Source organism: Notolepis coatsorum, assembly GCF_963971535.1.
Source record: "Notolepis coatsorum genome assembly, chromosome: 7".
NCBI lineage: Eukaryota > Metazoa > Chordata > Actinopteri > Aulopiformes > Paralepididae > Notolepis > Notolepis coatsorum.
This window is the reverse complement of record NC_140171.1, coordinates 134,386,257-134,398,424: the sequence shown is the minus strand read 5'-3', so window position 1 is coordinate 134,398,424 and position 12,168 is coordinate 134,386,257. Positions and strand designations below refer to the sequence as shown.

Sequence of the window (12,168 nt, the reverse complement as noted above, 5' to 3'; positions counted from 1 at the left end):
TGTGGATGTGTGTGCTGTGAGTGTATTTGATGGTTTGTTACATAGTGTTATTGTCATTTAGCATCCTGATGGCCTGGGGATAGAAGCTTCTTCTGAGTCTCTCTGTGCTTGCCATGAGACTCCGGTATCGCTTGCCTGACCGCAGCAGTTCCAAGAGGCAGTTGTTTGGGTGGCTGGAGTCTTTGATTATTCTCTTAGCCTTACCCATGCAATGCTTGTTGTAAATGTCTTGGAGAGTGGGAAGCCCACCTCCAATTGTGCGTTCGGCTGAACGGGCCACTCTCTGTAGTCTGCTATGGTCTTGTGCGGTGCTATTCCCAAACCAGGATGTGATATTGCCAGTCAGGATGCTCTCTATTGTACATGAGTAGAAGTTCTTAAGGATCTTCTGACTCACTTGGAACTTCCTTAGATGCCTAAGGAAGTAGAGGTGTTGCCGTGCCTTCTTGATAACACTGTATTATATATAAGGCAGGAAGTCAGGAAGTCCAAGACCCACTGGCAGAGGTCATAGTTCAAGCCCAGGTCCCTGAGCTTGGCTATGAGTTTGGAGGGGACTATGGTATTGAATGCTGAGCTGTAGTCGATGAACAGCATTCTCACATAGTTCCCCTGCCTTTTGTCCAGGTGTGATGCTGCTGTGTGCAGCACATGGGCTATGGCGTCCTCCGTGGACCTGTTGGGGCGATATGCAAATTGCAGGGGGTCCAGGTTGATGGGGAGGGAGGAACAGATGTAGCCCTTCACTAGCTTCTCAAAGCACTTCATGGCTATGGAGGTGAGAGCTACAGGGCGGTAGTCGTCGAGGCAAGCGGGCATAGATTTTTTGGGTACAGGGATAATGGTGGACTTCTTCAGACAGGTGGGGATGACAGCCTGTTCTAAGGACAGGTTAAATATGTCAGTGAATACCGGGGCCAGTTGGTCGGCACAGACTTTTAGGACATGGCTGGGGATGCCGTCCGGTCCTGCTGCCTTCCTGATATTCACTTTCTTAAAGGTCCTCCTCACCTCATGTTCTGTTAACCTGAACACTGAGTCTCCATCCCCCCCCTCCATTGCAGTGGTTTGTAGGCTGGTGTTGTTATTCACAGCCTCAAACCTTGCATAGAAGGTATTGAGATTATTTGCTAAGGAGATGTCACTGTTCAGCTTGAGGGAGGTGCCTTTGTAACCTGTCATCGTTCTGAGGCCCTGCCACATACCTCTGGAGTCAGCCTGTTCAAACAGAAGTTCAACTTTATCCCTGTAACGCCGTTTTGCCTCTATTACTGTCTTCCTTATGTTGTATCTCGCCGCCTTGTGTTCATTCATGTTGCCTGTCACAAGCCCGGCGTTGTAGGCTGAGGTGCGCGCTTTCAGAGCCTCACGGATGGATTTGTGTTACTAAGTATAACAGTATAACAGTATTACTAAGACTGGTATTGATAAAGCTAACTCAAATTAATTTGTCAATTTATAATTATAATCGTATTTTATACTTTATAACTATGACAACTTAAAATAAATGGTCAGTTCATATACGTTTAGGCTTTTTGGGTGTTTGGAAGTAATTTCTTTGATGAAGGAACACCAGGCTACTATGCAATATCTTGGACTTGGCATTTACTTGGTGGATTACCAAATTGAAATCTTCTAAATTCAGAATTACTTCTATCTACAGACAGATTTGAAAGGAATTGAACTTCATGTTGCATCATATTGGTATGGGAACTCACACAGGGGTGATGTAATGTCAGGCAATACTGTAGCCTTGATCGTTGAAGGTTATGAACACAGTGCTACTGTATTTTTAGAATTTATTTCATGAACGTTTTGGGTGAGTGATGGTACTATGCATCCTGTGTCATTCTCTGAAACACACTAAGTACACTAATTTGTTGCATGATATGGCAGGTGACAGTCAATTTCACGCCAATATGAGTATAGTTAACAAGGGCAAATGGTATGCTGTAAATGTCATGTCATTATGTCAATATACAGTATATATAGTCATTATGTGCAGTTGTAATCTACAGCCACAGCACATCATGTCAATATGATATACAGTATCATCAAGTCAATAATTACAAGGTATCTATCTATCTATCTATCTATCGTCACATTGTAGTACTTATCCTATATGATCCAGTCATAACAAGGAAATGTTACTGTAACTGAATGAATTATTTAACATATTTTTTATGTTTGAAAATATTAAAGGAAAGACAGAAAGAAAAAGTGCAGTGAAATAATTTACAAAAAATACCACCTACCTGTGAAGTGGAAGTTACAGTATAAACACTGAAACATCGCACTGTGAAGTAGGTTTCAACACTGGAGTAGTACCAGTTTACCTAGCATGCTACATGAAAAGCGTATATCCACTAGGATAAGCTCAACCATCTGCACGCCAGCCACAGACGATAAACTTGTTTGTGAAAACGGGTTTTTATACAAGGCTTTAGGCTCATGTGCGAACACGTCACCCGTGTTTATATACTTCACCAAGTAAAGAGAAAACACAGACGTTTAAAGAGAGGGTCAAAATACCTCGGTACAAGCTACATATGTGATTACTTCTGTAGGCTAACACTCTAACCTGGTTGTGGACTCGACGCCATGTTTCCCAAACATAACAGAATACACACAACCCCCTAAGATAAAAAAGGTAAAGTTCACTCTTACTACTGCAAGAAGAACACAGTCTTCTTCATGATGAGGGAAGACAAGTCTTTCGACCGAGTGCTAGCCACAGGCCTTGCTAAGCACACATATATATAGCGACCAGAATTTTTTTTCAAGAAAACTGTCCTACTCCCTAAGTAAACACACAACCCCACAGCTAGGTGAGGGTTTATACATCGTATCCCCAATATATAGTGAATACACACACATTTTGTAACAAAAAACAGTCCCTCACCAGGAGGGACTTTTTATTTAATAACAAAATAATATGTTGGGGGGGGGGGGGGTAAACAGGAGAGTCACTAGCGGCGCCTTGGGGAACCGGCTTTCGCAACAGCTCCCACACCATTTCGGGACAAAGTATGGATGCCATCCGGCTATCAAGCCGAGGCACCCCGTCCTTTAGCCCCTGGACCAAACCTGCCACCCACGTGACTGGCACGTAGGCGGGGGTAAGGCCAACAATGCGGGAGATTACCTGTCCCTGTTTCACGTAGGCCTCCATTGATGGGAAGAATGGGCAGACAACGCCCGTCTCTCTCACAGGACGACGTTGCCAGAGATGACCTATCATGTCATCAGGAACAGGTGCTGGCAGTGGCTGCGGCAACGCCACGCCATTAGCGGCTGCGGCGGCCGCCATGAGCTCGGGGAACAAGGCAAGCAACTCCCCTTGCGTACCTCCCTCCACATCACTCGCGTCCCTCACGTACGGGAGGCTGCCACGGGCGCCACCATCCGACGCGGCAGATAGCTGGGCATCTTGTCTCAGGGTTGGAGGTTCTAACCCAACCCCGGAGTACGAGGGACCCCAAGAAGATGCAACACTCCCTGCCACTCCCCAAGGGGGAGAGTGATACGTCTCTACTGGGGCTTCGAACAAGAGAGCTCTCGCCCCCTCCATATAATCCTCAGTCTCCATCGGAAATGGAGACGAGGCAAGAGAACTCTCGTCCGGCTCCAGCACAACATCAAAGCCTGGCCGTTCGCCCCTGCTGCTCGCCGCCTTACGACGAGAGCGAGCAGAGGCGAAGAGTCTGCATCGCAAATCCCCAGCCACCAGAGGAGCTGTCGGCTGTCCACTGACGGGGGAACCAGGGCTGGAACCAGGCCATCTCACGGGAGATGGAGGCTCAACGGCCCCTCGGAGAGGCAAACTCACCACCGGGCGCTGCCCGGGCATATCTGACTGCCACGACCGCGGAGCCAGAGACGCCCCACGACGCACGGAGGAATGGTGAAGCGCTGGTGAAGGGTGACGTTGCGAGCGTCCAAACCCTCCGAAGGTGCAAACATTATGTCTTAGCTTTTCTCGTAAATTGGCGAGAGAGAGAAAAATAAGATACAATGTCCACGTAGCTCCTTTCCAACAACTATTTCGGCACTAAACTCAAGTGGTGTATACAGACCCTTGTCGGTGGTGAAAATAGGGAAGGAGCTGTTAGTATGGCCACGTCCCCGCTTATGTAGAGGAGCGGATGTGGGTGTGGCCAGGCGGATGGGTGTGTACATGTGAAAACATTTATTCAGTATTAGATTGATAAGGGATAGGGTTCCAATAGAGCAGAGCGTAAGCTATACGATAATATAACCACCTCTTTATAGCTGATTTAACAACACTGAAGTGGTTTCAACACTGTGGAGTAGGTTTCACCACTGAAGTAGGTTTCAACACTGAAGTAGGTTTCAACACTGAAGTAGGTTTTCAACACTGAAGTGGTTTCAACACTGAAGTAGGTTTCAACACTGTAGTAGGTAGGTTTCAACACTGTAGTAGGTAGGTTTCAACACTGTAGTAGGTTTCAACACTGAAGTAGGTTTCAACACTGAAGTAGGTTTCAACACTGAAGTAGGTTTCAACACTGAAGTAGGTTTCAACACTGAAGTAGGTTTCAACACTGTGGAGTAGGTTTCAACACTGAAGTAGGTTTCAACACTGAAGTAGGTTTCAACCCTGAAGTAGGTTTCAACACTGAAGTAGGGTTCAACACTGAAGTAGGTTTCAACACTGAAGTAGGTTTCAACACTGAAGTAGGTTCAACACTGAAGTAGGTTTCAACACTGAAGTAGGTTTCAACACTGTGGAGTAGGTTTCAACACTGAAGTGGTTTCAACACTGAAGTGGTTTCAACACTGTGGGTTTTACACACTACTTCTGGACTTGCCCTTTAAGAAACTATTACGTTACCATTGACTGAAAGAAGGCTTGTTGTCAATGTAACATAATAAGGAGACGGTAGCCAAAGTAACCAACAACATTTTATTAATAATTACCATGGTTTGTGAACAGAAAGAAATATAAAATAATGACAAACAAAACACAGAACTGCACAGACAGGATCAGCCTCAGACAAAGGGGAAGACAGAACACTTATACATGAGGGAATGACGAGACGAGACACACCTGGGTTGATTACAAATGGGTACACCTGGAAGGGAAACGATAAGGACTACGAAACCAGGACAGGGAACTACAGCTAGACATAACACATCACACTAGGAACGCCTGATCAGGGCACAAACACGTAACAGAAACACACAAAGAAGGTGTGAGCCACCCCAGATCAGTTTTGAGATACATAAAAAAGAATACATTGGGATTACCTTTGTGTAAATTGATAGAGGATACCTATTAAACAAGTAATTGAATTTGCATGTCACCATAATGCTTTGTGTTATACATAAATGGTTCGTAAACTATTAGTTAGTGACTCCACACATTTTGTTGCTTTTCCATTCAAATAAGGTTGGCATGGTTGTCAAATCCTATAAATGATTATGACACTCATACTTGCAGCCTTTCCCTCACACTTTTAGTCCTCCAAAAGGAACCGTAGAACAAACGAAAATCATCATGTCATCATGGACACACCAGCTGTTATCAGTATTTTAGTTAGAGTATACAGTGGTTATGAGTATTTTAGTTAGAGTATACAGTGGTTATCAGTATTTTAGTCAGAGTATACAGTGGTTATCAGTATTTTAGTCCGGTTATCAGTATTGTAGTCAAAGTATACTGTACATTTGTGTATCTGCAAAGTCGATATGCACAGCACCTGTTTTTCAGATTCAATTTGTATTTACTTCAATGCAGAGCAGGAAGAGAGGAACATACTACATGTAGTATGTTCATGAATGACACGTGTACATGAATGACACTTGCATGTATGTATGTATGTATGTATGTATGTATGTATGTATGTATGTATGTATGTATGTATGTATGTATGTATGTATGTATGTATGTGTGTGTGTGTGTGTGTGTGTGTGTGTGTGTGTGTGTGTGTGTGTGTGTGTGTGTGTGTGTGTGTGTGTGTGTGTGTGTGTGTGTGTGTGTGTGTGTGTGTGTGTGTGTGTGTATGTATGTATGTATGTATGTATGTATGTATGTATGTATGTATGTATGTATGTATGTATGTATGGATTAGGTGGGACAATTCTGTGTCTTGACCATCAGCCTATAAAGCAACATTAAAGGGGACATATTATATTATCTTTTCAAATATTTTATGACTTCCTTGAATCCGTGGAACTTGTTTGTTACATTTTATTGGAAATAAACTAGTGTAAATCTCATTTTAATTATTTATTTTCTAGCACCCCTTTCTTCCCTTTTATTGAATTGAACACACTGTTTTTGTTGGGTATGGCATGCACCAAACATTTCAAACTAAGTATTTTCTTTCCTGCCTGGCTACCCCAAGAGTAAAATACCTTTACAAACAAACTGGGCAGTACATTAAGTAAGCAGTGTTCCTGACTCGAAAAAGCACATCTAATCGATTAATTAAAAGCACATTCATTGCTTGTATTCCCACTGTGACATCATCAAGGGGAAGCAATTCTGAACAGCTTGTTTAGGCTTGTTAATCTGATTTCACACTTTGGCCAAACAGCAAAGTACATTATGTAATTTCCCCAACATTCTAGACTGCCAAATCCATAAAAAGATAGGGCAAAAAACCTACTTTCCATAATATAGCCCCTATAGTACAATTAATTATTCATCTTTTGAATTTGGGGGTACTTAAAAGGTAGTACTTATTACAGTATGTCTACAGTATGTCTGCATGAGCAAATTGTAGGTAAGATAATCCATAAGTTATTACATTTCGTTTACCCCATTTGCTCACTTACAACCAGACCTGTCGCTCTTTTACTTGTTGTCCCACTCTCATTATGGAGCAAGACAGGCTACTGACATATCCCTCTTCCTTATTTACTAAATGTTCTTGGTAACTTGAAAAGGCCCCCCTCCCACACATACACACTCTCACTATGTTCTTTCAATCTGTGTTCCCCCATAGGTGTGCCCACACCAAGCTCAGAGGTTCTGCGACATACCCTGAACATGCTGGTGCGAGAGAGGAAGATCTACCCCACGCCAGAGGGCTACTTCATTGTCACTCCCCAGACCTATTTTATCACCCCATCCCTCATCAGAACCAACAATAAGTGGTATCACCTGGATACCGGACTCCCAGAGCGCCAGCTGCAACAGCATAAGCTGCAGCAGCCGCAGCAGTGCACCTCGCCTCAGTCCGGCACTGTCACACCTTCTACACCTGGCTGCTTGAGAGAGAGACCCAGCCGCAAACACCAGAATGACTCCTACAATTCTTACCGTGAAGACACGCCCAGACTCCATGCCTCAAGTAAGTCACCAAAGGAGCATAGGGGAGACCCCTATCAAAGTAAGCCACCCAAGGAACATAGGGGAGATCCCTATCAGAGTAAGCCACCCAAGGACCACAATGGCACAGAACCTCCACCAAGCACGTCGGCAAAGGAGCACAGAGGAGAACCCCCATCGTACCCCCATCCCCCACCGCCTACCTCCCCCGTTCAGCCCCCACCTCAAGATTCAACAGATAAGAACAAGGGCATCACTTCTTTCCCTTACAAAACTGACACACTTACCAAAAAGAAAGAAGGCAGTGTCGGTGGGACTAGTGGCGAGAAGCAGTCCAAGAGATTCGGACTGAGGCTGTTCAGACTGAGTTTCAAGAAGGACAAGATGAGGCAGTTGGCCACCTTCTCGGCCCAGTTCCCCCCAGAACAGTGGCCTCTTCGTGACGAGGACATCCCGACCGCCCCTATCCCGCGCGAGGTCGAGATGGAGATCATCCGTCGAATCAACCCCGACCTTACCATGGAGAATGTGGCGAGGCACACGGCTGTGATGAAGAGGCTGGAGGAAGAACGCACCCAGAAAAACAAGACAGGGGCCTCGGCCCAGCACAGTGCCCGCAGTCGGAGGGGGAGGGGCCACAGGAGGGCGCTACATGGCAAGTCCCGCTCGCATAGCAAACCTCGGACCTCCCGGGGAGACCCGTCTGAGGCTTCCAACTGGGATCTCGTCTTCATGGAAAGGGATTATCGCTTTTTCAGCCACTCCCTGGTGCGCTCGCCTCGGGAGGCCATGTACACCGTGGAGCGCAGGAGGAGCGGGGGTGCAACGTATCTGGTCCACAGCAACCCTAACATCACTGAAACGTACTGCCCAGTCACTCCCGAATGGGACGTGTCTGGGGAGTTGGCCAAAAGAAGGACAGAGATGCCCTTCCCGGAGCCCTCGCGAGGGACGTCCCAGTCCAGGGTTCAAAGAAGCCACAGCCACAATCAGGACAGGAAGTCGCGTCACGAGAGGTCAGATCAAGCTAAGGAACGGTCTCGCTCCATGGACAACTCCCTCAAGGGCCCGTCATTGGGCCCGCCAGAAGACTTTGACCACAGTTTAGACGAGCGCAGTCATTACTACACCGATGACGGCACCCTAAGGGCCACTCAGAAGTCCTCACACTACTCAAGGATCATGTTCTCCGCTGCTAAGTTCCACTCTGATTTTAATGTGCCTGATGTGGGGAAAGGGAGTTTGGACGAGTCAAGGGTCCGGAGTACCATAGAGAGGAACAAAAGCAGAGACAGCTTGCCCACGTACAGCGAGCTGATGGGACTCTCTCCTAAGCCCTCGACAGATGACTACTTCCAGTGCAATACGTCGAATGAAACAATCCTAACTGCCCCTTCGCCTCAGGCAAAATCAGAATATGACACATTAACCTCATCAGGGGGACTCCGAAAGGGCTCTCCGGCCGATCGCCAAACCCCTCACCTCACTTCTCCTCACACAATGGAGTACAAGGAGGACCTGTTGGCAGCAAAGGGACAGAGCGGCTCAGCCAGGCTGACGCCCAGGTTGACGCCCAGCCAGACGCCAGAGCCCGCTCAGAACGCCCGTTTAACGCCACATCAACACAATGTAGATCCTGGAGGGGGGGGCAGTGGTGTGGCAATCAAGAGAAAGGAGATCTTCAGCAAGGACACTTTGTTCAAACCTCCACACAACGCCTTGCCTTCAGGCTACGTGGACAGCAGCTACACCAAGTCTGGCACATTGCGAAAAGCCTCGCATGCTAAATCAACAGAGGCCCTAGACAATCCTGAGCCCCAGCAGCCTTCCAATTCAACCACTTCCTCGACTTCACCCGCAGTTCTACAGAGCTGCTTAGAGCTGCCAACCGTCCCCTCTGCCTCCTTTGACTATTATAATGTATCGGATGATGAGGAGGAGGAGGAAGAGGAGGAGGAGGAGGAGGAGGCAGAGGAGGACTCGCACAAGGAGTTGGCAGCGGCGGAGGACAACAAAGACCACGGGGAGGGCGGAGGCGGGGGAGGAGGAGGAGGCGGAGGAGGAGGAGGAGGAGGAGGGGGAGGAGGAGGAGGAGGAGGAGGAGGAGGAGGAGGAGGGAACAGCAGCGTTGGGGAGGGCACCATGCAATGGCTCCGGGAGAAAGACGATCTGCAGCGCAACCTGACCCTGCTGGGTCCGAAGGAGACGGAGAACAGCAGCAGCCAGAAGTCGGCCCACTCGGCCCGTCTGGACAGCATGGACAGCAGCAGTGTGACGGTGGACAGTGGATTCAACTCCCCCAGGTAGGCTGATCCGACCATCAGAGCAAATATTTAGCATTTAGCATTTTAGCATTTAGCATTTTTAGATTATATATTAGATTAGATTCAGATGATTGGATTATTAGATTATATATTGCATATATTTAGCATTTAAGCATTTATTTTTTCTTCTTTTTTTATTATATATTTAGATTATATTTAGATTACCGTATTAGATTATATATTGTAACTATATTTATTGTAGGGCAAATATAACTGAGAGGGAATACATACCCTCATCTCGCACCTTGTTGCCCATATGTACATGTCCAGAGTTAATTATATTGTATATTGTTTACACTGCCTTTTTATTCTATTTTTATTTTTACTTCTCCACTGTACTATAATTCTGTGACCTGTAGGCTACCTGTATGTCTTCTACTACCTGTACCCCCCCTCCCCCATGCTGCTATGATGCCTGAAATTCCCCAAGGGGATCAATAAAGGAATATATCTTATCTTATCTTATCTTGAGACGAATTATGTACCGTGTTCATGAAAAACTAGGTTTCCCTGAACATTGCGGGTATATTCTGTTCTCGACCACAGAACAGAAGAACTCCAGGTGCCCGAAGGAACGGAGGTCAAACCAGAGACTTGGAAATAATTTGCTCAATTGAAATTGAAGTTCTAAAACGGTGAATTTAATTTGTACCCGTATCTCCAAACTGTAATGTAACTCTCATTCATGTAGCATTAATAGTGCCTTCGTTAAAAAAAAAAGAAGATTATAACCGAAATCATACAGGCCCATGGATTTTGTTCTGACCTATTTTTGTTGTGTATTTCAAATAACCACATACATTATGTCTCTGGTTTGATGTCCAATTTCAACCATTATGGATGTTTGACATTCCTCTATAATGTGGTTGTATATACAGTATCAAACTATATTTATAATATTTTGTGTTTTTCCCAAGAAGCTTTACATGAAGCTATCTCTGAATACGAGATGCAAATAGGCCCTACGGTCCAACCTGCAAAAGCCCAAGATTGAAGTATTGAACACCATTTACTGTAGGAATAGCAAATACAATGTTAAATTTAGCTGGAATTTCAATTCAAATTCTGAATTGAACCCCAACCGTGTTTGGGATGTGTTTTTTTTGTAGTGAATGAGATTCCTGAAAGGTAAGGGTGGACAAGGTGTTTTATCGATTTACAGTATTCAGGGTTCGCACAAGGTCCTTGAAGTGCTTAAAGTGCTTGATTTAAAAAAAATAATAAAGTCAAGGCCTGGAATTCCTTGAAAACAGCCAATTTTTTTAACAATGTGCTTAAAAAGGCATTGAAATTCAAATCAACCATTCGCATTGAAAGTTTTGTTCATCCATGATAAAATTGTTCTGAATCAAGAAATTGAATTTTTGTAACTAATTGTCGGAAATTGGTTTTAAGCCATAAATATTGGATCAGTTTTTTTCTTCTATAAAAAACTGCATTTAAAAGTTAATTGTATCCTTTTAAATGCCATTTTAAAATGAAAAATAGTGCTTAGGAAAGTACTTGAAAGTCATTTAATTTCATTTTGCAATGTCTGTGGGAACCCTGTTTATTTTCAAAGGAAGGAAACCTTTCCCTGACTTATGTTGGTTATTTTTCTTGATTATTGAAGCTCACATTATTCAGAATGGGCTTTTCCAAACCTTTAAATGCTTTGGTGAAATGAAGAAAAAGGTGGCTATTCCCGTAGGGTCACACTGGTATATGGTGTGTGCTGTGGTGAAAAATGAGTACGACCTCATTGGATTTCGCACCATCACACCATATATTTGGAATCTAAAGGATATTCGATATGATGAATCACTTATACGTCACTTATATGTCTCTGTTTTTTTTCTTTCTTTCAGGACACGAGAAAGTCTGGCGTCCAACACGTCGAGCATCATGGAGAGCAATAGACGTCAGAACCCCGCACTGAGCCCCGGTCACATCGGCGCCACTAGTATCGGACTGCCGTTCAGCTTTCGTTCAGCTGTCCCGGAACCACCCACTCACGCACAGCCCGAGAAACTACAGAAGCCCAACTGTCTGGCCTCCATCACCAGTGTCTGACCGACGGCACGGGACTGAGATGGAGGAGACGGTGGAGGGGGGGGGGGGGGGGGGGGGGGATGGGCGGTCACGGGACGTTGAAGGTTTAAGTGTGTGAGGAGCTCCGCGTTCCTTCTTGCCCAGACCTCCTTCTAGCCGTTACACATGATCCTCGGACTCCTGAGAATCCATTTACTGGGACTGTTAAAGAAACAGGCATGGCTTCAAGAGACTGTTCCCACAGCTTCAAGAACTTACCTGCTAAAAAATTTAAAGAAAGAAGAAAAACGAAATACAATACAAAAATGACAATTTTTTACCCCCCCCCCCCCCCCCCCTGCAAGACCGCTCTAGGTTGAGGAACCGACATGAAGTACTTTGATTATGGTGACATGGATTATATCAAGGTTCCTGATTATTGGTATTGGAAACTAAAGTAGTAGACTATAGGATTCAAGTTACATTTGGAAATATCAAAACTCTTTTTTAATATTACTTAACAATATATGTCCT

General features: G+C 45.1%; 1 protein-coding gene across 1 annotated transcript in view; it reads left to right on the top strand.

Annotated features, from left to right (window-relative positions):
- Positions 1-11,676, top strand: part of stox2a (storkhead box 2a) — a gene marked incomplete at its 3' end in the record, with an annotated part of 37,762 nt that extends 26,086 nt beyond the window's left edge. Inside the window, exons 3-4 of the mRNA XM_084317842.1 lie at positions 6,975-9,603; positions 11,472-11,676. Of these exons, the coding sequence (XP_084173968.1) occupies positions 6,975-9,603; positions 11,472-11,676 (2,834 nt within the window). The remainder of the gene's footprint in view (positions 1-6,974; positions 9,604-11,471) is intronic.
- Positions 11,677-12,168: the final 492 nt, after the last annotated feature.